This window comes from Sphaerodactylus townsendi, linkage group LG17, assembly GCF_021028975.2.
Source record: "Sphaerodactylus townsendi isolate TG3544 linkage group LG17, MPM_Stown_v2.3, whole genome shotgun sequence".
In the NCBI taxonomy this organism is placed as follows: Eukaryota; Metazoa; Chordata; class Lepidosauria; order Squamata; family Sphaerodactylidae; genus Sphaerodactylus; species Sphaerodactylus townsendi.
The window spans coordinates 5,654,946-5,680,090 of NC_059441.1; the positions used below are offsets into that span (position 1 = coordinate 5,654,946).

Here is a 25,145-nt window from a genome sequence, read left to right on the forward strand (position 1 = left end):
GAGTGCCCGGCAGATGAAGCAGAGGGTGCCTGGCCCAAGACAGAGAATCCTCCCCTTCCACTGCTGTCTGAGCCCTGAGCCACAGAAGAAACGGATCATTTCAAAACACAGCCAGGCGCCCTGTCTCACTCGGCAGTCTACAATAGCCCCTCTTGGCTACGCCTGGTTTTTGCCCTGGAACACATTGCTCCTGTCTACAGCAAGGGTGCTCTGAACACCTGGTGAACCCAAAGATCTCAGATCCAGCTGGCAGAACCGCAGCCACCGAGCACCTGAGAATTCTCACTACAGCCACCCCTTCCGAGTTTAACTGAGGGGTATTTTTTTCAGAAACTTGCAAAAAACAGGGCAATACCAGCGCTTCAGTTATTATTTAAAGGGTTGCAAGGATACTACAGATAAAATCCACTCATATTTTCTTGACTTTTTCCTCTCTTCACCTTTTCTTCCTGCCTGTGAGCAGAACAAGCATCAAGAATTATATGGTTTGTATGTATGAGATGTGAAATTTGAAGTGTATTCTGCAGATAATTACTTTCAGATAAAGAAGAAATGCCTGGAGTCTTCATCTCCAAAGTGCGAAGGGGCAGAAGTAAATTTCCCAAAAAGCAGCCTGTTTCTGTCTATAGCCATAAATGATATAAACCAGATCCTAGTATTTGGAAACTGGTACCAATGAAAACAGCACAGTTTACTTCCAAATATCCTTGAAATGCAAAATGTTTCTGGATTTGGAACACCCCTGGAGCATTCTCAGCATGTTTACTTGGAAGAGACCTTTCATGGAACAGAGTTATGAAGTTCCTACGCTCTCAGTGTAGGCAAATGCCGCTATAATGGCGGAAGCTGAAGTTTGCTGAGGTGCCAGCCCTCCTGACCCCAGGACAGCTGCTGAGAGAGCAAGCGCCCGCTTCAGGCAAAAGAGACCATTTGGGGCTCTGGCCAGTGTAAGTTCTACATTCAACTCCCACCCCCACCTCCAATGAGTCCCAGGTCACTAACAGAATTATCCTTTAAAAAAAACCCATTAGATAAAGACCTTCTGCGGAAAAGCCTGACCTCAGTCTGGAAACAGTGCACAGGTGGAAGTAATGCCAGGGCAACATTCCAGCCCTGCTGACCTCGACTATCCACGAGTCAACTGTGTCTTCCAGGCTAGCTTAAAAGGAAACTGAACTCGGCCATCACCAAACAGGAGTCAAGAAACCCACATGGTTGGTTTTTAATCTCACTTTCAGCCTCCGAATGTTGAAGGATTTAAAAAATAAAACAAAAGACAAAAGACAAGTTTCAAAATGAGGGTAAAGTACCTGGACAAGGTGCCCGTTTAAGGTGCCTGATGTCATTCTCCAAAGATACTACAGAGGGGTCCAATATCGTGCGAACTACATGGAGGGAAGCTGTTGCTACTCCCAGGTACATCACACAATAGGGACCTGAGAACAACAGCGGGGTCAGTGCAGCATCTTTGGCAGTTGCTGGAACACACCACCTCCTCCTCCTCTGGCTCCTCCTCCTTCCCCTTGCTCCTTCCTTGACAGAATTGTTGAGCGTCCAGCGGATGAAAGCTAAGAATGTGTTGTGAAGCACAACCAACAGCCAACAATCTGGAAGAGTCTGCCAACAAAAGCAACTCTGGCCACAAAAGCAGCAACTAGGAATGAAGAGGGGGATCTATCTGAGAGCAAGTTATCAGCAGCTCTGAAAAGATTTTATTCCATTTTTCTTTTGGACAGAAATAAGCAATTAAATAGCCCGGATTAGTTTCATCAGGCAAGGGAGAAAGAAGGCTCCTCTTGGGCAAACGGCTCACCATTTCACACTTCCAGTATTCCTGCCTCCCCTTGCTGGTTAAGGCTGCTAAGAAGAAATGCAGGCAAGAGGAATCCATCTGGCTTCCAGAACTAATCCACCTTGCAACAGACACAATAAGCAGCGGTGTGCCAAAAAACATCAAGTACATGAAAACTTGCCTAACAAAATATCATCTACTGCAAGCAACGCTGCTTAATTTCCATCACTTAGGGAGGGCAAGCCGGGGGTGTGCCCACCAGGTCATGCCAGCTGGTTTCCCCTTCACCCCAATTACCTGGTAGATCACATCTTGGAAAAGGACAGGAAAAGTGAGCGCAGCATCTTCCAATTCATTCAGACTGCAATGGACTAATGTTTCATCCTACAAAAAATTAAGACAGCAGGAAGATTTTTAAGGCCAAAAAATTAATAACTGATTTGTGCTACTCGCCCTCCCCCCAGTGTGTACAGCACGGAAATGCCACACTCAAAGGCTCAAGTTTCTACAAAGCATCATTCCTCATTCTTACCAAGTCTAGAACTAAGGAGAACTCTGGTGTGCTTCTGGTTTTCAAAGGAAGAGCGGGCTTCCGATTCAGTTGTTCTTCGGTTAGCGGTGGAACGTGTTTGATGAAATAGTAACTAGAAGGAAGACAAACCAGGAGACTATTTGTTCATTCATTCCAGTTAAGGCCTTTTGGAGTGGCTGCAGATAAGGCGAAGAGCTTAGAAGCAAGTTCACAGTCAGCATCAAGGGCTAGCAGCCAAACTGACATCAGGCTTCCAGCTGGCACGCCAGGGCCTGGGGCACCCGGGTCACGACTGGGCACACAAAACCCTGAAAAGACTTCCTTCTTGGAAAAGAGCTTGGGCACATGCGTGACTCTCAGGACTAAATGGGGTTGCTCCGTTGGCTTAACTACCATGGTCCCTCAACTCTGGCTGCCAGAATTATGCTCAAAATAAAGGCATCATAATGTTTTTAGTGTTAGAATCACTTCCATTCATCACTAATAAAGTGAACTTCCGGCCGTGAAAGCCTCCGACAATACAAAGTAAAGTTACAATTTAAAAAAAAATACATCCCATAAAACACCTAGAATTGTAAAGTGATACCAAAGAGTGTGAATACTTACGGATCAAAGACCTCCCAGTCTTCTTCATAGGTGGCTTCGGCATGAGCTGACGAATAACCGCTGTCTGGAGAGACTGGTGCTAAAATAATAAAAATTGTGGCTTAGTTCATCGGAAGGAGATAGAATATTTCTTTTAGCAGCACGCTGGATGCTACCAGCATTTCACTGAAAATAGACGCATCCTGTTTCCATATTGCTGAAAGTGGTTTTCATGAAACAGTCCAACCCAGTCGATAAAGCAAATCTGCTAATTTTTACAACTTCAAAAATAGTACCAGCTCTCAATATAATCAATGCAATCCACGTACCAGGAAGAGGATCATAAGAATCAGAATGAGCATATAGGATTAGGTATGATACACAGTGCAGAGATAATGGTGAAAAACAGGATTATGGCCACAGAAACTATGCAGTGATGAGAGGGCAACGGTTTGCCCTGTGCAATTCACAGCCCCTTCCCTCTGGGGAAGCACCTTCCTGAACCGTTCTGTTATACTAGAGCAGTGGTGGCGAACCTATGGCACGGGTGCCAGAGGTGGCACTCAGGGCCCTCTCTATGGGCACGCGCAAACAGAATTTATCATGTGGGGGGGAATCACACCCCCCACACACACACACACATCTAGGCTGGCCTGGGCTGCTGGACTTGATGTGCGTGTACCTCAGCGAGCAGGGAGGACTCAGCTGGCGGGTCTGGTTCCTGCCTGGGGGGTGGGGTGAGGGGCGGCGAGGTGGCAGGGATGCTAGGGAGGTGCAGAGTGGCGCATGTGGGACTTGCTGGAGGCTACAGCAGGCTGGCCCCTGCTCAAGGGGTTTACTCAGGTTAAATTGCTGTGTTGGAACTTTGCGATAAATAAGTGGGTTTTGGGTTGCAATTTGGGCACTTGGTCTCAAAAAAGGTTTGCCATCACTGTACTAGAGTGACTCCCATTTGTTGATGTTTGTCCTGTCAAGTCACAGCTGACTAACGGCGACTCAGTCGGGTTTTCAAGGCAAGAGACGCTGGGAAGTGGTTTGCCATGACCAGCACTGAAAATGAACTAAAACAACCCCTGCTGGACAACAATAATGAAATATATGAAGTAGCTAGTTCCGGACTGCTTTAGGACCACCAAGGGGGGCGGGGATGGGTTTTCTTCTGGTGGCAAGTGACTGGTAAAAAAAGACTGACCACATGGGATAGAATGTTTGATGAAGGGGCTATTTCAGTGCAGATTCAAGCAGGTTCACTGGGAAGGCAGTGTAACAATTTTCTAAGTAAATACAGCATAAACCAAGCCAGCTGCGTCGAGCTGCTCGGTCCTTTATGGCTGGGTGTGACCAACACACCGATCACACCCAATTCTGAAGTCAAGGACAATCTCACGGAGATATTCAACAACATCAGGGAGAGACGGGAGCCTGATGCTGACAGATCTGACAATATTATTTTAAAATAAAACCCTAATGATGTTTCCTCCAAAAGTTTCAGGAAGAGGGCAAGTTTCAAAAAGCTGTGGTTATCTTGAGCCATGGGTGTCCCAATTTTGTCTTTAACACAATTTTATCAACCATGACCAGCATGAGTCCGGCCTGCAGGAAATGGCCCTCCTATAATCCTTTAAATATAACAACTTACACAGTCCAGTTTTCCTTGTTTGGGTCAGCACAGCTGGAATGCAACGCATGAGCTTCATCCTGGGAAAACCAGCTTTTGGGATCATGGAGTCTCCCCTGGTAACATCCATCGGTGGGCCCAAATCTCAACTAAACAGCTCTTCCGACCCCTCTACCACCTGATCTGGACCCAAGCTCATAAGGCAAGTTTTAAAAGACTTATTGGCAAAGAAGCTAGCCAAAAAGGCAGCATTTATATCAGATTCCAGTGTGACCCACACCTGCCTCAGTGCTATCAGGCTGTGCACAGTCTAGTCCAGCAGCTACGACGGGCAGCAGGGAAAGAAGATTTCTCTGCTTCTGTCATGAGCTTTCAAACTTGCTGTGTGGCACATCGTGCCTGATTCGGCTCAAGTTTGCTGCCAGCAACTGGGGTTATCTTCCAGTTTTTCATTCCCATCCACTTTGCTCCTCACTGGTACTACATGAAACTGGAGCCCTACAAGAGAAGGGGAGAGCATTCCCAAGGGCGATCCTATCCAGGGCCCAGAGGAGTTTGTGGTGCCAAACCCCCACCATGTCTCAGTGCAGTCAGGACACTCCCCCACCATCCCCGGCATTCTGGAAACCTAACAGATCCACAATCTCCAAGAATGAACCACCTTAAGTTGTGCCTTGCAGAGAGTGACAGTCATGACCCCTGAAAGCCGACCACCTGGAAGCAGGTGACCCTGTGAAGGGTTTCGTCACCTTACCAGAAATCCACTGGGTACAAAAAGGGGGCGAGGAAGGGGAACCCACACACAGAGCTGGTTATCTGCTTCAGAGACTGAAGTCATTCCCTACAGCTGCCTGCCTGAGCAGCAGCCCCACAGTCTCTTCGCTGTCACCCTTCAGGACTCCCAGATGCTGAGTCTCAAAAGTTCTCCCATATTCATCATCATGGACAGGCAGCCATCTGAACGGGAGCAACAGCTGCAGAAGGCCATTGCTTTCACATCCTGCAGGTGAGCTCCCAAAGGCACCTGGTGGGCCACTGCGAGTAGCAGAGAGCTGGACTAGATGGACTCTGGTCTGATCCAGCTGGCTTGTTCTTATGTTCTATATGTATATGAACTGCACAGTCACTGTGGCCCACCGCACTGGGGTGGCCTGGAACTGAACCGGCCAAGGTGGAGCGGGCCTGGCTTTCAGTGTCCCAAGGCAAACCACCCATGCACGGCCCTTACCAGTGAGAGGTGGCAGGTCACGATCAGGCACATGCTCAACTTCCTCCAAGCCGTTGTTGATCGCTGACCTGACCTGTACTGCTTGAGCGGAGTAAGGGGCCCCGTTGGCCGAGGCGGCAGTGCTGGTGATGATCTCATCAACCTGTTCCATATCGAGCTGCTTCACGATTTCTTCCGCTTCCACGGCTTGCCCTGGAGAATCTGAGCCAGCTGTCCCTGAAAGGAGAGTTCCATTTACAGGCGGCACTCGTGTTTCCCCCTGCACTGAAAATGCCACGTTTTCATTTTAGATGAAGATTTGAGATTTCCTGATAAATGTTCTTTACAGCTATTTTACAGTACTTGATACATAAGCGTGATTTGATGCAATACTTGCCATTTTTATTTGCTGGTGAGAAAAAATTGAAGACAGGAGAAAATATGGTCCCCAGTAACGTAGTTCGTGGGGGGCTGCCGGTGGTGGGGCTATCTTCCAATTTTCCATTTTGCCGAACATGCTGGTTTGTCACTTCATAATTTCCAGCTTCTAGAACACACACAAAAACATCTGCGCTCACCAACTTCCTAATGCCACAATGTTCCCGTTGCCATTCTACTATCTGGAGTGACAAATATTAGAAAATGCCATTAAATAAATAAATCCCAGTTCCAAATATTTATTGGAGATTTGCATTTAGATTTAAACCCTGGGTGGAAAATTTGCATAGAAGGAAAATCATATTGCTGCTTCCAGGACTCTTGTGGGGATATGCCTGGATGTGATTGATTCACCAAAAATAATTTACCCCGAATATGGCTGCTATTATGAGAATCCTATCTGATGAAGATTAATCGAAAACGGCTAGAAACGCACATTCCGTTCATCCTGTGCAGACGGGTTTGCGAGATTCTCTAATACTGCATAGATTCTCTAATACTGCATACTGTATACCTGCTTTCAATTGAAGATTGTTTCGACAGAATTCAAGCACTGTATGGACTTGCAGTTCATGACAGAGGCTATCACTTTAAGAATTGTTAAGAGTTCTGTGAGAAAAGACTGCACACATAGTGTTGCCAAAAAAATTATTATTGCACTTTATGAACTTGTATGTCATGCACGGTTATGCACATAAAAGCGGTTGATGCAACGCGTATTTTTTTCACAGTGCTTTGAACGTTGCATCAGGGAGGCTTTGATACTTAGTTATTAAGCTGCCACAAGGCTCTTGATTACCTGGACATCACTGGACAATCTTCCCAGTCCACGCAACATACGCTTTGGCTCAGGGGTTAAAAATCCCTAACACAGATCCCAGCCTTTGGGCAGAAATACAGAGCAGAAAAGCCCCTCCCTATGCAGCAAGGCCACCAGAGCTGATGCGAGTGCCTGACCCGCAGCCTCCAAGGCGCCAAAGTCAGCAGTGATACACCTGGCCATGCCTGAATGTGCCAAACCAGGACAGCAAGGATTGGAGCACCTTCCCTATGAGGAGAGGCTGCAGCGTTTGGGACTCTTTAGTTTGGAGAGGAGACGTCTGAGGGGGGATAGGATTGAAGTCTACAAAATTATGCATGGGGTAGAAAATGTTGACAGAGAGAAATTTTCTCTCTCTCTGCTCTGTCAATACTTCAGAACCAGGGGCATCAAAATTCACGAAAATGCTTGGGGAAGAATTAGGACTAATAAAAGGAAACACTTCTTCCACCTTGCCAATGTAGTGCATTGGTGTTTGGAATATGCTGCCACAGGAGGGGGTGATGGCCACTAACCTGGAGAGCTTTAAAAAAGGCTTGGACAGATTGATGGAGGAGAAGTCGATCTATGGCTACCCATCTTGATCCTCCTTGATCTCAGATTGCAAATGCCTTAGCAGACCAGGTGCTCAGGAGCAGCAGCAGCAGAAGGCCATTGCTTTCACATCCTGCGTGTGAGCTCCCAAAGGCACCTGGTGGGCCACTGCGAGTAGCAGAATGCTGGACTAGATGGACTCCGGTCTGATCCAGCAGGCTCTTTCTTATGTTCTTATGTTCTAAGGCCCCTTGAAGGATTCAGCTGCATGACCACTCAAGAAAACTTTAGGGGTAGCATATGGTACAATGGAAGCATGCTTGAAGATTTTAAGGATTTGAAAGGCTGTCACTTAGAGTGGAATTGGCTGCCGTGTATATGTGTGTGTTTGTGTGCGTGCGTGCGTGCGTGCGTGGCTGATCTAGCCATGAGCAGGGGGTTCGACTAGATGGCCTTCATGGCTTCTTCCAATTCGACGGTTCTTTACTGCAACAATTATACAATTGATCTATGCAGTTGGTAAAGAGCAGGAATATCCAGAGTGACCTGATACATTTTTTAGCAGACCAATTTGCAGACAGAGAAGTCTGGCCCTCCAGCCCCTTTTCATGGAGGGGGAGAAGTTGCCTGAACGGGCCATCCTAATTCCTCTGCAATGGCAAGTCCGATCATGGCTGTGGTGTCCAGAGAAAGAGCAGACCGCTTCATCACCCGCCTGGGAGCTCCTCAGCCTCTGACAATGAACACACAGTCTGACAACAAACACTTCCTTGTTTAGAATTAACTGCAATTTGTCTTGACATCCAAATTGGGAGCTTAACAAATTCTAGTTTATTTCTTGTTAACAAACCAGAATTCAATTGTGGTTTAAAATCCTAGGGTTTATAAGCAGACAGTGATTGCAATTCGTTAGAAACCTTATTAAAATATCACAGCAAATTAAGTTTAGTTTCAAACTAAGAACTCTCTCTGGACAGGGTGTCAGAAAATGGAGGAAATGAGCACAGGACCGACGACTTCTGTAGTTTGTCTGAATGCTGACAGAGCCAACCGTCTTTGCTACTTCAGTGGTACTGAAGGAACACGATCAGGGCAAAACATTCACAAACCTCCATTCACTTGACTTTTCCGCCTCACTCGAGAGATCGGCTTGTTAGGAGGTTTCTCTCCTGTTCGCGGAGTAGAACTAATTAAGTTGTCATCGATATCACGTTCAATGCGACTTCTCTTTGCTGGATGTTCTCTTTCGTCCTTAAAATAGAAAACACAATCAAATCACAACCAGAACATTTTAAGGACAACCACTAGCAAACTTTTAGGCCAATGTCTATTGATCTCCACTTTTGTTATTGGGGCTGTGAACTCCAGCATTTTCTCCACTTTATCATCACGTTCTGAAAGGTTCGTTTCTTAAGATAGGGGTGGGGGTTGGGACAAAACAAAGCAGCCAGGCTCAGCCAGCATTTCCCTTCTCAAAGTTCTGCATAGCATCTGCAACTGGGAACAAAAGCAAAAGACTCTAATTGCACTGAGACCCTGCTGGATTCTGAGGCCACGCAACCAAGATCTTTGGGAGGCTGATGCATTTCCATCCTCACATGCGCTTTGAGATTTTGCTGTGCCTTTTTATAGGCATGTTGTACTGTTTTAATGAGCAGGACGGCTTCAAAGTTGTTGTGAAGACTCTTCTACCTCCTTATTTGAAACCTTGTAGAAGGTTATCGCTCCAGGCACATCCGGAAAATCACAGCTCTGTTCAGACAGGAGAGCCCGGCAGCCCAGCCTGCAAAAGGTTCTAGACTCTCACGCCCCTGCAGATCGAACGCGTTCCTTTGCTTGACGCAACTGCTTCGCATACTCGCAACTGAAGACTGTCTCACTGTTATGATTTTGAAAGACGGACATTCCCCTCTGATGAACCACAAGAGAACATTATCTGACCCAAATTTTGGATGCCTGACACTGACAAGTGGGGTGAGGTGACAGGCTATGACAGTGATGGAGAACCTTTTTGAGACCGAGTGCCCAAATTGCAACCCAAAACCCACTTATTTATAGCTAAGTGCCAACCCGGCAATTTAACCTGAATACTGAGGTTTTAGTTAAGAAAAAACAGTTGGCTTTGAGGCACATGTTACTCGGGAGTAAGCTTGGTGAAGCAACTGTGCAACGCTTCGAATGGATGAATCATGACCCTAGGAGGGTTTACTCAGAAGCAAGCCCCATTGCCAGCAACCGAGCTTACTCTCAGGTAAAGGATCATGCCCAGGCCAGCCTAGGGGTGTGTGTGTGGGGGGGTGATTTTCTGCCCCCCCCCCATTGTTGAACTCTGTGCACACGTGCCCACAGAAAGGGCTCTGAGTGCCACCTCTGGCACCCGTGCCATAGGTTCGCCACCACTGTGCTATGATTTGGCCACACTTTGGACAACCAGCAGAGTCCCTGGCTGGAAGCACCGGATTCCATTTGTTTCCATAGAGCTAATATTGGCCTAAACAGCGGGCGTTATTTTTATCTGAAGTGCAACGAACTCCATATAGGGAGTTAGCAAACTACAATATTTTTGTTGCTGATCCTATTGCTTTCTACTCCTGCCGAGAGCCAGTCTTGGGTTTGCTCTCCGTGTTAATGGCAATCGTGCTCAATTTACTGACATGCTCATTATCCAGGCAGCCTTCAAACGAGCAGCACTCCGAGAACGGACAGCAGCTTGCCCAAAGGTGAAGAGTCGCTTGGTTCGGGGTTCATGGAAAGTCTGACAGAAAGCTGGGCTTTTTGACTCTGAAATTCCCAGCACAGCAGACCTGGAGCCTCTCCCCGTGAGAGGAGGTACACAGTGCAGAGGACACCCCTGGTGGGGGCTCACATGGAAGGAACACTGTGGCTACCTCTCAAAAAGGACACGGAAGAGCTGGGAAAAGGGCAGAAAGAGGCAGCCAGAACAGCCAAGGCCTTGGAACACCTGCTGCACGAGGCCAGGCTCAAGTCTCTGGGCTCTTTAGTGGGGGGGGGGCTATGAGGGGTCTACAAGGTTGTGCATGGGGTGCAGAAAGTGGACAGAGAAAAGTCCCCCCCCCCCAACCTGGCTCCCACTGAAACTAGAACGTGATGGAGCCTTGGGAAACTGTTTAAAGGAAGACAAAAAGGAAGCTGACTTGTGGAACTCACTGCCACAAGGCACGGGATGTCCACTGGCTTTGAGGTACTCTAGAAGGGCATTCAACACATTTGTAAATAATTTATGGGAGCCGGTGTGGTGCGATGAGCAGGATCTAGGACACCCAGCTCACATTCCCATTCCCTGTGCTCCCCGCCCCCCCTGGCTCCTGACATCTAGGCCTTTTTCCAGCTAATGGGACGTGCCGTCTCTCCCTCCTGGGGAGGATTTTATAAAAACAAAATGGGGTTCGTTGGACGCCTCCTACTGTTATTGCTGCTTTAATTGTTTTACCTAGTTTATTTTAACTGTGTTTTAATGTTGTACACCGCCCAGAGCCCCTCGGGGATGGGGCGGTATAAAAGTTCAAATAATAAATAAATAAATAAATTCCTCCATGGGAGCTTGCTGGATGGCCCTGAGCCAGTCCAGCCGCCTGCCTCCGCCTACCCTACCTCCCGATAATGTGGAGAAGAGAGATATGTGCTTTGGAACCCCTGCGGGGCAAAGAGTGAAATGCAAATGAGGCAAATAATTAAATAACAAACCTACTACTGGCCATTAACCATGACAGCTGAAAGGGGCCTCTGGATCCAGACACAGAATGGGGGAGGGCCCATCAGGGACCAGCCTGATGCCATTGGGAAACAGATGCTACTAGACAGACCACTGGTCTGATCCAGCAGGGCTCATTTTATGTTTTTATGAAGAGAGGAAAGAAAACCCTAACCTCGTTCCATAGAACAGATTGTACAAAGGGGGAAACTGTTCTAGCCACAGCACAGCCACTAGTGTGCTTTTCAAAATGTCTAGCATTTAATGTATTCCTCTAAACATACACGCTACCAAAGGTGAGTTCTAGAAATCATCTTTAATTTATTCCTCTAAACCAGTGGTTCTCAACCTGGGGGTTGAACGACCCTTTCAGAGGGGTCGCCTAAGACTCTCTGCATCAGTGTTCTCCATCTGTAAAATGGATAAATGTTAGGGTTGGGGGTCACCACAACACGAGGAACTGTATTAAAGGGTCGCAGCATTAGGAAGGTTGAGAACCATCCCCCCCCCCCCACAACCGCCCCCAATTGAAGACCGGGCTGCCCATCTGTTTTCAAGTTCAACCCAAACAGCAGTTTCTCAGTTTTAAGGCCCTAGAAAACGAGTGCACCAGAGTGCATACTGTCCAACCTATCAGATCTTCCACAACTACCCCAGCCTTCAGCAGTGAGGTGGGTGGTGACTGGAGATGGGGCTTTTCCAGTGGTGGCCTCTTTATTTATTTTATTTTAATATTGGCTAAATAAGTTCCAATAATAGCCAGCAATAATAATAATAATAATATGTATAATAATATCAATAATCATAATAGCGGTAGTATTGGCCATTTATTAATATCATCATCATCATCATCATCAAAAGTAAATGGTATTATTATTATTATATTGATACAAAACAGTTATACAGAAAACAAGATCAATATGCTGGATTTTGTATTTACATCGCGTCGGACACTTCCCAAGCATCTAGGACGTGATCAGCTGTCGGCCAGTCAATATCATTGCCGAGAGCGATGAGGAATTGGCCTTTTGCAGCTGACCTTATGGTGATTTTGTCAAGCCAATTGTTTAAAGAATGCGTCCAGAAGGTCTTTTATTATTATAATCACACCATAATAATCATAACTCAATAATAATAATTGACACAATAATAATAATTATTATTATCATCATCATCATCATCATCATTATTATTATTATTATATTGATACAAAAACAGTTATACACAGAAAACAAGATCAATATGCTGGATTTTGTATTACATCACACGTCGGACACTTCCCAAGCATCTAGGACTGTGTGATGTAATATCAACTAATAACGCGCGTATATAGAGCCTAGGTGGCCTCTTTTGGCTGACATATGGTGATTTTGTCAGCTTCAACTGTTTTGGCGCCGGCCCACAGTCTTTTATTATTATTATTATTATTATTATTATTATTATTATTATTATTATTATTATTATATTAAATTTATAAAATTTACTGCACAGTGTCATCCTCTTCAAAACTTGCCTGGTATCTGCCCGACTCTCTTTTAGGCACCAGCCAAAATGTTTTCACTTAGATGTTTAATTGGGGTGTAACCTTTTAACGTCAATTGTATAGTCTGCTTCTTGCCTGCAAACTGTTTTTATCACACTCATTTGAAGATGCTCAATGCTTTGAGTGACCTTATGCTCTGTCTTGGTTTTTAGTGGTGTTTACAGTTTTATTACAGCTTATTTATTTCCAGCCATCTTAAGAAGGATCTATGGCCGTGGTGGCGAACCTTTGGCACTCCGGATGTTATGGACTACAATTCCCATCAGCTCCTGCCAGCATGGCCAATTGGCCATGGGAATTGTGCCATGGGGCTGATGGGAATTGTAGTCCATAACATCTGGAGTGCCAAAGGTTCGCCACCACGGATCTAGGCAGTGGTGGGATCCCAAAATTTTAATAACAGGTTCCGATGGTGGTGGGATTCAAACAGTGGCACCGCCGCACACACGCCACCACTGATCTATGGATTAAGAGAGCCAGTGTGAAAAATTTGTGAAGAAAATTAAAACTTCCCAACCCTAACCCTAACCCTAACCCAAGCAGCTGCTGAGTACTTACTTACCTTGGGGGTGCTCCCTTTAATGAACTTTTTGATTGAAGACAACAGGCCAGTTTCATTCTTCGGCGGTTTTCCTCCTCCAACAGGTAAGCTTTCCTCGACCTCCGAGTATTTCCTCTTCACCCTCAGCGTTCGCTGTGTGTAATTTTGATTTGACTGCTGAGAAGCTTTCCGCGTTCTCAGCCTCATTTTTGTTGGTATCACATGTAAAACTAGAAAAGAAAAAGGGTGGAGAACGCTCTAAGTACTAATGCTCTGGTCAGATTGCACTTCCAAGAAGTAGCCCAACAGAGGAAAATGTGATCCTTTCCCACTCAATGCATAATTTACTCAGCGTACAACCATCAAGGAAGACCATAGAAAGAGGCTGCAAGGTGGCTCTTCAGTTTGTTCCCAAAATCAAAGCTCTGTCGGCAGGTGCACCACAGTACGGCATCGTGTGGCAGCAATGAGGGGCACATCAGCTAAAATGGCTTCCTCTGAGAGCAGCAGTGGCGTAGGAGGTTAAGAGCTCGTGTATCTAATCTGGAGGAACCGGGTTTGATTCCCAGCTCTACCGCCTGAGCTGTGGAGGCTTATCTGGGGAATTCAGATTAGCCTGTACACTCCCACACACGCCAGCTGGGTGACCTTGGGCTAGTCACAGCTTCTCGGAGCTCTCTCAGCCCCACCTACCTCACAGGGTGTTTGTTGTGAGGGGGGAAGGGCAAGGAGATTGTCAGCCCCTTTGAGTCTCCTGCAGGAGAGAAAGGGGGGATATAAATCCAAACTCTTCTTCTTCTTCTCTTCTGCCAATGACGGAAGAAGGAGAATGAGCCAATCCCCCCACCCTCCCCGGCTGTTACTCTTCCCCGCCCCACGGTGCGCTTGATTCGCGAGGTTCTCCGGACCCACCAGAGAGGGTTTTCAGGACAACGATCAGGCTGCTTGGACAAGGCGGAGACAGATCTGAACTCTTTCTGTGAGCTTTTCTGGGGGGGCTCAGTCCTACATGCAGATTCCGTGGACCAAGTGAAAGGCCCTGCAACCTTGGCTCTCCAAAATACTGCCGCCGCCATACAGATCTTCAAGCAATTACAGCACACTGGAGATAAAGGGTGAACATTTGACTCACCCACTCCAAAAGAATATTTCCTAACAACCGAATGAGTCATATTCATGAAGGTGCACAAATTCAATACACACTGGTTTTATCTCAACCCCTTAAATGTTTTCCCAAAGATACTATTCATTAATGCTTTTCAGAAATATGTCTTGCAGTTGAAAAATAATCTGAGGAATCATCAGAGTGCACTTGGTCATGCTATCCTGGCACAGGCAAAACAGACGCTCCAGTTTGGGATTCTTTTCTTCAACCAAAGGCAAGTTTTGCTCCCATCCCAGGTAATCTCTGAGATGACAATTTTAATATCTCCTGCAAAACTTGACTTTTGGAAAAACTAAAGTGCTGGTGGTCCACCTGGCACTGGAGGAATGAAGATACATACAGGATATCTTGGACACAAGAATGGTCACCCACATTTCCATTAGAAATTCTGCATGGCCAAGAGCATAGAGAACTAGAATACAACAGCGTAACATATAATCATTGAGAGATAAAACGTATTCCAGGCTAAGTTTCCACATGTAGTGCCAAATAAGCCCTACAACTACACAGCAAACGTGAAAAACAACACAGGTTTGCTGGATTCTCACTGTGCAAAAGAAGACTTAAAGAAGCCATTAAAAAAAGCCCTGGTGTCCTAATTAAATCCTAATTGGAAACTGTGTGTGTGTGGGGGGGGGGGGGGGAAACCGTTGTTCTCTACGTGGGCATGTGCCAAAAGGCAGCTCACTGACTGGCACCTGAGCACACAACACATCCATTTGCAGCTCTCCTACACATTTCCTGCATGGCAAGGGGCAAGTCGCAGCCTGTGAACTCCTCGATTCACCATCTGGGGGAAAATATGTTTGTGTGGCACGCTAGAAAGAAACACAGGAAGTCAACTCCCACCAATGTTTGCGAGCTTTAAGGACAGGGCAGTTCCAATTGCTAACCACCAACCCTCCGCATACAAGTACCTTGGGACAGTTAACCAGCCGTGGCAATCTGACCATCATCAAAATGGTTTAATTAGCTGAAAACACGAGAACCACGGTCCCCTCCCCCCGGTTTCTTGTGGGGGGTGGGGAACAAAAAAACCCCCCAGATTTTTAAAAAGAAGTATATGTAGGTAGTGCTCTCTAAACAAAATTGCAAATACACCTGATATTTAGCAAATCAACTCCCCTAAACAAATAATCAATAGTATATATCATCATGCACTCATTGTAGCAAATTAACTGTGGACAAAATCAGTTACTTTAGATGCCTTTGGAAATACGTGGCATGCAAGTAAACAGTATATATTATTGTTGAAGGCTTTCACGGCCGGATTCCACTGGTTGTGGTGGGTTTTCCAGGCTGTGTGGCTGTGGTCTGATGGATCTTGTTCCTAACGTTTCGCCTGCATCTGTGGCTGGCATCTTCAGAGGCGTATCAGAGAAGGAAGTCTGTTACACACAGATGCAGGCGAAACGTTAGGAGCAAGGTCCACCAGACCATGACCACACAGCCCGGAAAACCCACCAGAACCAGTATATATTATCATTATCTGAAGTGATCAGATTGTCTCGAACAAGAATCTTCACAATATACCTCCTGAACTGATAAGCCTGAAAAACATTTCATTCAAAATTTCCAAATGTTCAGGGTGGGGTCCACAGGTCATTCCATTTTTTCCACGCCTTCATTAGGTAAAGGCTAGTCATCTGTCAGGCTTTTGTTTAAAACAATGAAAAGTTCTCCACTGACAAAAGACAGGTCAAACTCTTATCTAGTAAAGGATTTTCTAGAGTCTTCGCTAAAACTCTTAAGTAGTCGTGAGTAAATGAAAACGTGTGAAATCTCAGCAGGTCATGTACGACATGAAACGGCATCTCCGCACACCGTCAGTTCCCATCTGAAGTAGCCGAGACAAGTAGGAGACGGATTCCGGTTAAGACTTATTCAGCTTTTAACTGACTTGAAGCAGATCATACTGTCGCAGGTCTACTGCCAGATTACAAAATGTCTCTCGGGAACTTTCATTAGGATGTTGAGGTCATGATCCCAGGGGTCTGCAACCTGCAGCTCTCCAGATGTTCATGGACTACAATTCCCATCAGCCCCTGCCAGCATGGGTCTGATGGGAATTGTAGTCCATGAACATCTGGAGAGCCGCAGGTTGCAGACCCCCAATCCAGACAAAGCTATGTAACTTGATGTCGTACTGATTTCAACAGGAGAAAGTTAAGCACAGTGGAACCTCAGTTTCTGGTGGTAATCCATCTGAAAAGAATCGATGAAAACCGAAACCGATGAAAACCAAGGCAAACTTTTCCATAGGAATCAATGTAAATCCAATTAATCCGTTCTAGGCACTCCAAAAAACATACCAAAAACACATTTTTGGGTGAATAAACATAGTGTTTAATGCTGAAAACAGTAACAAATAATCACACTAGGACCAGCTTCAGAGCCAGTGGACCAACATCGCACCAGAAAGCTGTCCAAAGAGGTCTGTTTCTGACGCCTCTTTAAGATTTGTCTGAAATGGGGCAAGACATTATCATTAAACAAGTTGCAGACACGGCCTGCAACAGCTTTGTCCGGGTGATTTTTCTCCACAAACCCCTGTACCTTACTGCAAATCAATAAAAACCGAGACAAATTTTTCACTGAAAAAAATAGATGAAAACCGAAACTGATGAAAAGCAAGGTTCCGCTGTATTTGGCTCATAGTGATGATAGCAAACCCTGTGCCCTTCCCCATTTGTCCTGGGAAAAATGGGTTAGTGACCAGCTCGCTATCCAGAACTCTTTTTGCCAACACAGAATTGCAAAGGGCAACTGTAAAACTCAATCTCTATTCCAGGAAAGGAGACACCGCCCAGAGCCCCTAGAGGATGGGGCGGTATAAAAGTTTAATAAATAAAATAAAATAAAAAAATAAATAAATAAAGCTTTAGGTTGCCCCGAGAATACAAACTCCACAGGAGGTCACAGTTTGTTGCAGCAAAGGTTTGTGGCACATTCAGGACTAATTCAGATGACTTGGGGCAGAAGATTCCCTGGGACACCTCCTCAAAGACGCCTACTCCATCAAGGTATTAAAAAAATGCACTAAGACATGTCTACAGGGGCTCTACCCCTGGCAGTCAGAGTCTGAGTTCTCGAGTGGGAGTTTAGCTACCTGTCTTGAAAGTGATCCTGTGCAGCACAGTTCATTCAACTCTGCTGCACGCCGCCACCACTGCCAGCAAGTCCTTGGCTGATTTCACATCCTGGCTATCCAGCCTCAGTTATAAATATCCTCCATGAACGTAGCAACAGTCACCCACCGGCCTCCTGATGACAGGATCCTGCCTTCCCGACACTTGATGCAGCCAGAACTCAGAGAGCTGTTTTCATTGCTTCACGTGTTTCCGCTCACAAACAAAAACACGCTACGAGACTCAACAGGATTATGTGTGTACACTTCGGTTAAATGAATGGGCGTATTCACTCAGATGCTCAACGACAGCCCACAAGAAGGCTTGGGGAAGGTCAAATGGGCTTCTCAGCAAAAGCCGGGTGTCTTTTCAGATCTGCTTCAAGAGAGGGGGGGGGGGTGTGTGTGCTCTAGAAAGGCGACTGGGATCTGTGATGCGCCGGATTAGGCTAAAAAGGCATTTAAGTCAGACAAGGCACAGGGATGCTGCTTGTATTAGATGGGGTGCCACACCCGCTCCCTGCTGAGGCACGCCGTATCTTTGAAGCAGCATTAACGAACCACAACACATCGTCGCAGCTTAAGCCAATTAACCAGCCGTGGTTTTTCCTGCAGATACAGTTATTCGCACCCTGGCTGCATCCTAATTAGACTACTGCCACGTGTGTTACATGAGACTGCCCTTGAAGAGTACGGAGAAACGTCAACCAGTGCGGAATGCAGCAGCCCTGCTGCACACAGGGATCAACAGCCATTTGGTTTCCCTCAGTCTCTCTCTCCTCCTCCTCCTCCTCAAAAGTTTCCTCCGGAAAAGTGTCTGTCTCTGGATCTCATTGAAGAGACAGCGGTTCTTGCCATTCGCCCCTCAAAGCACCAAGGGCTAGAGAAAGCAGCCAGACTGGGACTAATAAACGATCTGAGAGCAATATAGATACAAAGAGAGTGCTCCTCCAACAAGAAACAAAATGGTCTTATATTCTAAAATCATATCAAACAGGTTTAAATAGAGAATTAGATTTTCCTTGTTACCTATAATGGACTTTGATGAAATGCTAGCTGGATGTGGTCTCTTTAAAACACTAAGATAGAAAAAGCAGCTGCAGCTGCAGTGAATCACATAGGAAATAGATATATAGAACCACATGCAATACTTGAATACTTGAATGACATCCATTAAGAGAGTAACAAGATTTAGAATGACAAGGATAATGGCAAATGTAAGTGCATGGTATTTATTAGTATTTAATTATTTATTATAGAATAGAATGAAATGAATGTACACACATACATTTAACATATCACCGTTTGGGTAAATATTTATTAACAAGTATTTATTAAATCTGTTTAAAAATAGACACATATAGATTTAGAATAGAATAGAATAGAATAGAATAGAATAGAATAGAATAGAATAGAATAGAATAGAATAGAATAGAATAGAATCTTTATTGGCCAAGTGTGATTGGACACACAAGGAATTTGTCTCCGGTGCATATGCTTTCAGTGTACATAAAAGAAAAATACATTTGTCAAGAATCATAAGGTACAGCACTTAATGATTGTCATATAGGTCTAGTAAGCAATCAGGAAACAATCAGTAGTAATGAAAACATAAAATGTAAAATCATAAAATAAAATAAAATAAAATAAAATGTCAGCACAGGCTATAGTCATACAGTCATAAGTGGGAGGAGATGGGTAATAGGAATGATGAAAAAAGTAGTGCAGTAATTATATAATAAGTATATAATAAATAGTTTAACATTATCGAGGGAATTATTTGTTTAACAGAGTGATGGCATTTGGGAAAAAACTGTTCTTATGTCTAGTTGTCTTGGTGTGCAGTGCTCTGTAGCGACGTTTAGAGGGTAAGAGTTGAAACAGTTTATGTCCAGGATGCGAGGGGTCAGTAAATATTTTCACAGCCCTTTTTTTGACCCGTGCAGTATACAGGTCCTCAATGGAATGAGAATGAGAATGTATATATATTTATAGAATTTTAATCTATTGTATTGCTTATTGAAGACGGAGCACTGAAGAAGGCATCGAAAAGCTTTAGTTACGCGACTAGCTTCTGCTTGCTGAATTTTTTGCTTGCTGAACTTTTCTCCGCATTGCAACAAGGCTCCTTTAAATGGACTCCAGAAGGAGATCACGTAAGATTTCAGCCACGTATCCAGAATAACAACATACTCTTGAAAAATAAGAACTTTGTAAATGTCAGGATAATATCCTAATGACTATGGTTTTGGATACAAATATATGAAGAGCAGGACTAATACGTTGGACTGTTTTGAGTGTGCACTAAGCTGAGAGTGAACTGTTTGAGCATGCGTGAGAAAATCCCTGCGCTCCTTCCAAGGAAGTCTACTTGGAATAGAAATACAAATAAGCATTGTTGCACTTGTATTTTATGTATGATTAGAAATATAAGAGGGTAATACATTGAATGCCACTTTTAGCAGCATACGTGTGTCTTGTATAATTTTTCCGGTCCGTTTTTTGACACTAATAAAATCATCCTTACAAGGAGCCTCCTCTCAGGACTGAGCGGGCTCTTCATCACGACTTCTGAAGCTGACAGTCAAGAGGACTCGGGCATTAAGAATGAGGTCTCCCAGACACTCAAATCCTGGTCCAGAGTGATACAGCTGGAAGACTAGATAGAGTCTCCCATGACCAACCCCAGCCCACTGACATAACCCAGAATGCCTTCAACATACCCGCTGCATGCCTCTATTCCTTGTCTGGACCACATTTCTGCCTGTGTCCCCATCCATCCATCCCTGACTATTCTTTTCCTCCTCCTGGCAGCCCCCGTATCGCCAGCCTATCCTTTATCGGTGTCCAGCCTTCAGCTTTATCAATGATTGATGGATTTCATTCATACCCTGCTCTTCTCCCCGCTGGGAACGCAAAGTGGCCAACATTATTCTCCTCTCCTCCACTGTATTCTCACAACAATTCTGTGAGGTAGGACAGGCTGATCGTATGTGGCTGGCCCACCTTGTGGGCTTCCACAGCACCGTGGGGATTCAAACCTGAGCCTGCCACATCCCAGTCCAACATGAACCCCTACCCTTCTGTCGTGCCCTTAAGACTGTCATGCCCTTATATAAGGCAGTGGTGCGACCACACTTGGAGTACTGTGTTCAGTTCTGGTCGCCACATCTCAAAAAGGATATTGAAGAGATAGAAAAAGTGCAGAGAAGGGCAACAAGGATGATTGAGGGACTGGAGCACCTTCCTTATGAGGAGAGGCTGCAGCGTTTGGGACTCTTTAGTTTGGAGAGGAGACGTCTGAGGGGGGATAGGATTGAAGTCTATAAAATTATGCATGAGGTAGAAAATGTTGACAGAGAGAAATTTTGCTCTCTTTCTCACAATACTAGAACCAGGGGGCATACAATGAAAATGCTGGGGGAGGGGGGGGAGAATTAGGACTAATAAAAGGAAACACTTCTTCACGCAACGTGTGATTGGTGTTTGGAATATGCTGCCACAGGAGGTGGTGATGGCCACTAACCTGGATAGCTTTAAAAAGGGCTTGGACAGATTGATGGAGAAGTCGATCTATGGCTGCCAATCATGATCCTCCTTGATCTCAGATTGCAAATGCCTTAGCAGACTAGGTGCTCAGGAACAACAGCCGCAGAAGGCCATTGCTTTCACATCCTGCAGGTGAGCTCCGAAAGGCACCTAATGGGCCACTGCGAGTAGCAGAGTGTTGGACTAGATGGACTCTGGTCTGATCCAGCAGGCTCATTCTTATGTTCTTATACTGTCAGATGCTCCTGCCCACTGACCCACTCTGGAACCAAAGTGAGTCTGGGCCCCTGTGTTAGGATTATTTCCCCTTTGGATTATTTGGGTGCCTGGATGTTTGGACCTACACTGTGCTGGATCTTAGAGAGCACTATCGGTCGGTCTACTCTTTTACTTTACCTCTCTGGCATTTTGCCACTATTTCTTGAGTAATACAAGTGATAGTGCATGAAAACAGCTGGAAAATATCTACTTTAAAATGGGCATTACAACGTTGCACTATATATCACAGCTATATGCTTTACACTATCCCGACTGCTGGATAATGCTAGTTATTCCCCTCAAAAAGGCACTTTGATTTTACCACATTTAAGGTCTCAGTACCTCTTTCAAACTCGTGGCATGAACCTCATCCCCTGTGCCAGAGATCCCTGGTCGCTGTTTGCTGGCATCCCCACCTACACTCTCCAGGCTGGCGTAAAATCTAAGCCAGAACTTCCTAGAACAAAAGGCAGAACAAAGAAGCTTTTCTTCCTCACACTCAAGCTACCAAAAGCGTGAAGTTGGAACCAGACTGGGAAGGGAGCCCCATTCACATGAACAGCCGGCTGGAGAGAGAACGTTCCGACAGCCCTGCAGAGGCACTGGTGGCCAGCTGGTTTTTGGTCCAAATCCTGAGTGGTGGCTTTGAGCTTTGAAGTCCTAGCAGGAGTCTGCCTACAGACTTCGCCGGTCCTATACCAACTACACTGGCTGCCAATCGAGTACCGGGTCATGTTTAAAGTTTTGGTATTGACCTTTAGAGCCATTCGCGGCCTTGGCCTTGCTTATCTGAGGGACCGTCTCTCCCTATATCGCCCTTCTAGGCCCCTCCGCTCATCGGAGGCGGACCTACTGGTGATCCCTGGCCCCAAGGCGATCCGGCTGGCCTCTACAAGGGCTCTGGCCCCTACCTCGTGGAACAGGCTTCCGGGTGAGATCAGGGCCCTGCGGGACTTACAGTGTTTCCGCAGGGCCTGCAAAACGGACCTGTTCCGCCAGGCATTTGGCCAGCCGGGATGATTTCAACTTCGCCATAAAGAACATCTGGCCTCCCGTGGGTACACAAAGGGGGGAGGGAGGGGTTGAAGCCATCTGCAAATTTTAGTATTTTATGTATTATTATGATATGTTTTAAAATAGTTTTATGACTGATGGACACCGCCCTGAGCCTTTGGGGGAGGGCGGTATATAAATATGATAAATAAATAAATAAATACAGAATCAGTCAAGAACCATCTGCTCAGATGAACCACTATCACCTGCTCCAGAGACCCTTCTCCGTGCCCATCAGAAATCGGTCTCCCAGGTGGCCACGCAGGATGGCTTTTCAACAGTAGCATCAGACTTGGGGAAACCTTCTCCAAGGAGGGCAGGTGTCCTTCCCCCCAAGTCTGCAGCTTCCTAGATATGCATTTGGGCCTGCTACCCTGGGGGCACTTACAAACCAAAAGGTGGGGAGAGGATCATTTTAAATATAACATAAACATAAATATATTGTATAGATGTTCGCTGCAGCTGCAGAAGGTTCGTGTCATTAACAGCTACGCAGCAAACAGAAATTTGCCAGGTGCGCCGTTCCCTTTCACAGAAAAGATTCCAGTTCTTCAGGAAGGCATATATACTTTGAATTCTAAAAGGATGACAACTCTGTTTTATAGCAGAAACACACAAGACAAAGAAGAATTGTCTGGGGTAAGAAATTACATAATGCTCTCACACATGCACAATAAACCCCAATGAAAGAAGGGATTTGTCAGCACAAGGGACAATCACAGCTTCTCTGCTGCGCTCGTGTACACACCCCACCTCCCTCCGCCTTTGGCACTGGCCAGACACTTCCCATTTGATCAGGTTTTAATTTCCCATCACCTCTGAATGCAGGTGCCTCGGCAAAGCGGAGTTTGTTTCTTACCCTCGGCTAGACTTCTAAACCAAAGTTTAACCAAGCTGTGATCATGCCTCTGCTTAACGAGTTTCTCGTAATGTCTGCAACCTGCGGCTCTCCGGATGTTCATGGACTACAATTCCCATCAGCCCCTGCCAACATGGCCAATTGTTTTTCTAGAACACGGCCATACAGCCCGGAAACCACACAGCACCCCAGTGATTCCGGCCGTGAAAGCCTTCGACAATTGTTTTTCAGTTTACAAAGTTGCTTATTTTCATCAACACTATTAGCCTAAGTTGTTTTAAAATGTCAGTTGTTAACTTAAGGGGTACGAGGAAGCTACAGTCTCTCAGCTTGACCCTGTTTAGTTAGACCAGGGGTATCCAACTCCGGCGCTTCAGATGTTCATGGACAACAATTCCAATTGGTCATGCAGGCAGGGGCTGATGGGAATTGTAGTCCATGAACATCTGGAGAGCCGCAGGTTGCAGACCCTGACACTCTGAGTATATTCAGGATGTAAAACGGATTCCAGGGTTTGCCGGTTTCCCACTTGCTTTTTGGTTTGCAGATATTCTGGGTAGCACAGCAGATAGTAACGGAGGCCGTTAGATGTGCAACCCTGAGAAACTCTGGAGAGTCAGAAAGGGACACGCTGAAGCCAAGGAAGCGGGGCCTGTAAGGCCACCTGGACCCGTTTTTCTTCCTTATAAAGCATGTAGAGAAGTATTTGCACAGTTTCCCCACAGCTATGAATGGCCCTGACGTGGATAGCCTGATCTTCTCAGATCTCAGAAGCAAGGTGGAGTCAGCCCTGGTTGATATTTAGATGGGAGACCGCTGAGGAAGTCCAAGGTTGCAACGCAAAGGCAGGCAGGCAAACCACCTCTGAACACCTGTGGCACTGAAAACTCCCAGGAGGTGCTGGAAGTCGTCGGCGATTTGGTGGTACTTTACACGCTACTTTTTCCACAAAGGGTTCAAGAACGTTTGAAGCACCTTCCTTATGAGGAGAGGCTGCAGCGTTTGGGACTCTTTAGTTAGGAGAGGAGACGTCTGAGGGGGGATAGGATTGAAGTCTATAAAATTATGCATGGGGTAGAAAATGTTGACAGAGAGAAAATTTTCTCTCTTTCTCACAATAGTAGAACCAGGGGGCATTCATTGAAAATGCTGCGGGGAAGAATTAGGACTAATAAAAGGAAACACTTCTTCACGCAACGTGTGATTGGTGTTTGGAATATGCTGCCACAGGAGGTGGTGATGGCCACTAACCTGGAGAGCTTTAAAAGGGGCTTGGACAGATTTATGGAGGAGAAGTCGATTTATGGCTCCCAATCTTGATCCTCTATGATCTGAGATTGCAAATGCCTTAACAGACCAGGTGCTCGGGAGCAACAGCCGCAGAAGGCCATTGCTTTCACCTCCTGCTTGTGAGCTCCCAATGGCACCTGGTGGGCCACTGCGAGTAGCAGAGAGCTGGACTAGATGGACTCTGGTCTGATCCAGCTGGCTTGTTCTTATGTTCTTATGTTCAATATGCAAGAATGATGTCAATTCACTAGGTCTTTCTTCAGAACTGCTAGTGGGGATTTTTAAAATTACCAGCAACTGAACTGGGGGGCGGGGGAGGGCAGGCAAAGCCAGCACCCCCACCCCCATAGTGAGCTATGGTTCCTCCCAGAGGCCTCAGCTCTTTTTCGGCAAGTGAAGGAATCCATGAACTTGCCCCCCCAGCAGCACAGCTATCTTCCCCGGTGCCTTTTTTGGTCTCCCTCCCACAGCATTCTGAGAAGAGCCCTCCCTGCCTCGCCGGGATGCATGTGCGACCCTGGC

General features: G+C 45.9%; 1 protein-coding gene across 1 annotated transcript in view; it reads right to left on the reverse strand.

Moving 5' to 3' along the window:
* Positions 1-25,145, reverse strand: part of CTDSPL2 (CTD small phosphatase like 2) — a 49,812-nt gene that overhangs the window by 14,957 nt on the left and 9,710 nt on the right. Inside the window, exons 2-8 of the mRNA XM_048482124.1 lie at positions 13,344-13,552; positions 8,636-8,777; positions 6,132-6,281; positions 5,756-5,971; positions 2,931-3,009; positions 2,325-2,436; positions 2,090-2,176 (exon numbers count right to left, since the gene is read on the reverse strand). Of these exons, the coding sequence (XP_048338081.1) occupies positions 2,090-2,176; positions 2,325-2,436; positions 2,931-3,009; positions 5,756-5,971; positions 6,132-6,281; positions 8,636-8,777; positions 13,344-13,529 (972 nt within the window). The 5' untranslated portion in view covers positions 13,530-13,552. The remainder of the gene's footprint in view (positions 1-2,089; positions 2,177-2,324; positions 2,437-2,930; positions 3,010-5,755; positions 5,972-6,131; positions 6,282-8,635; positions 8,778-13,343; positions 13,553-25,145) is intronic.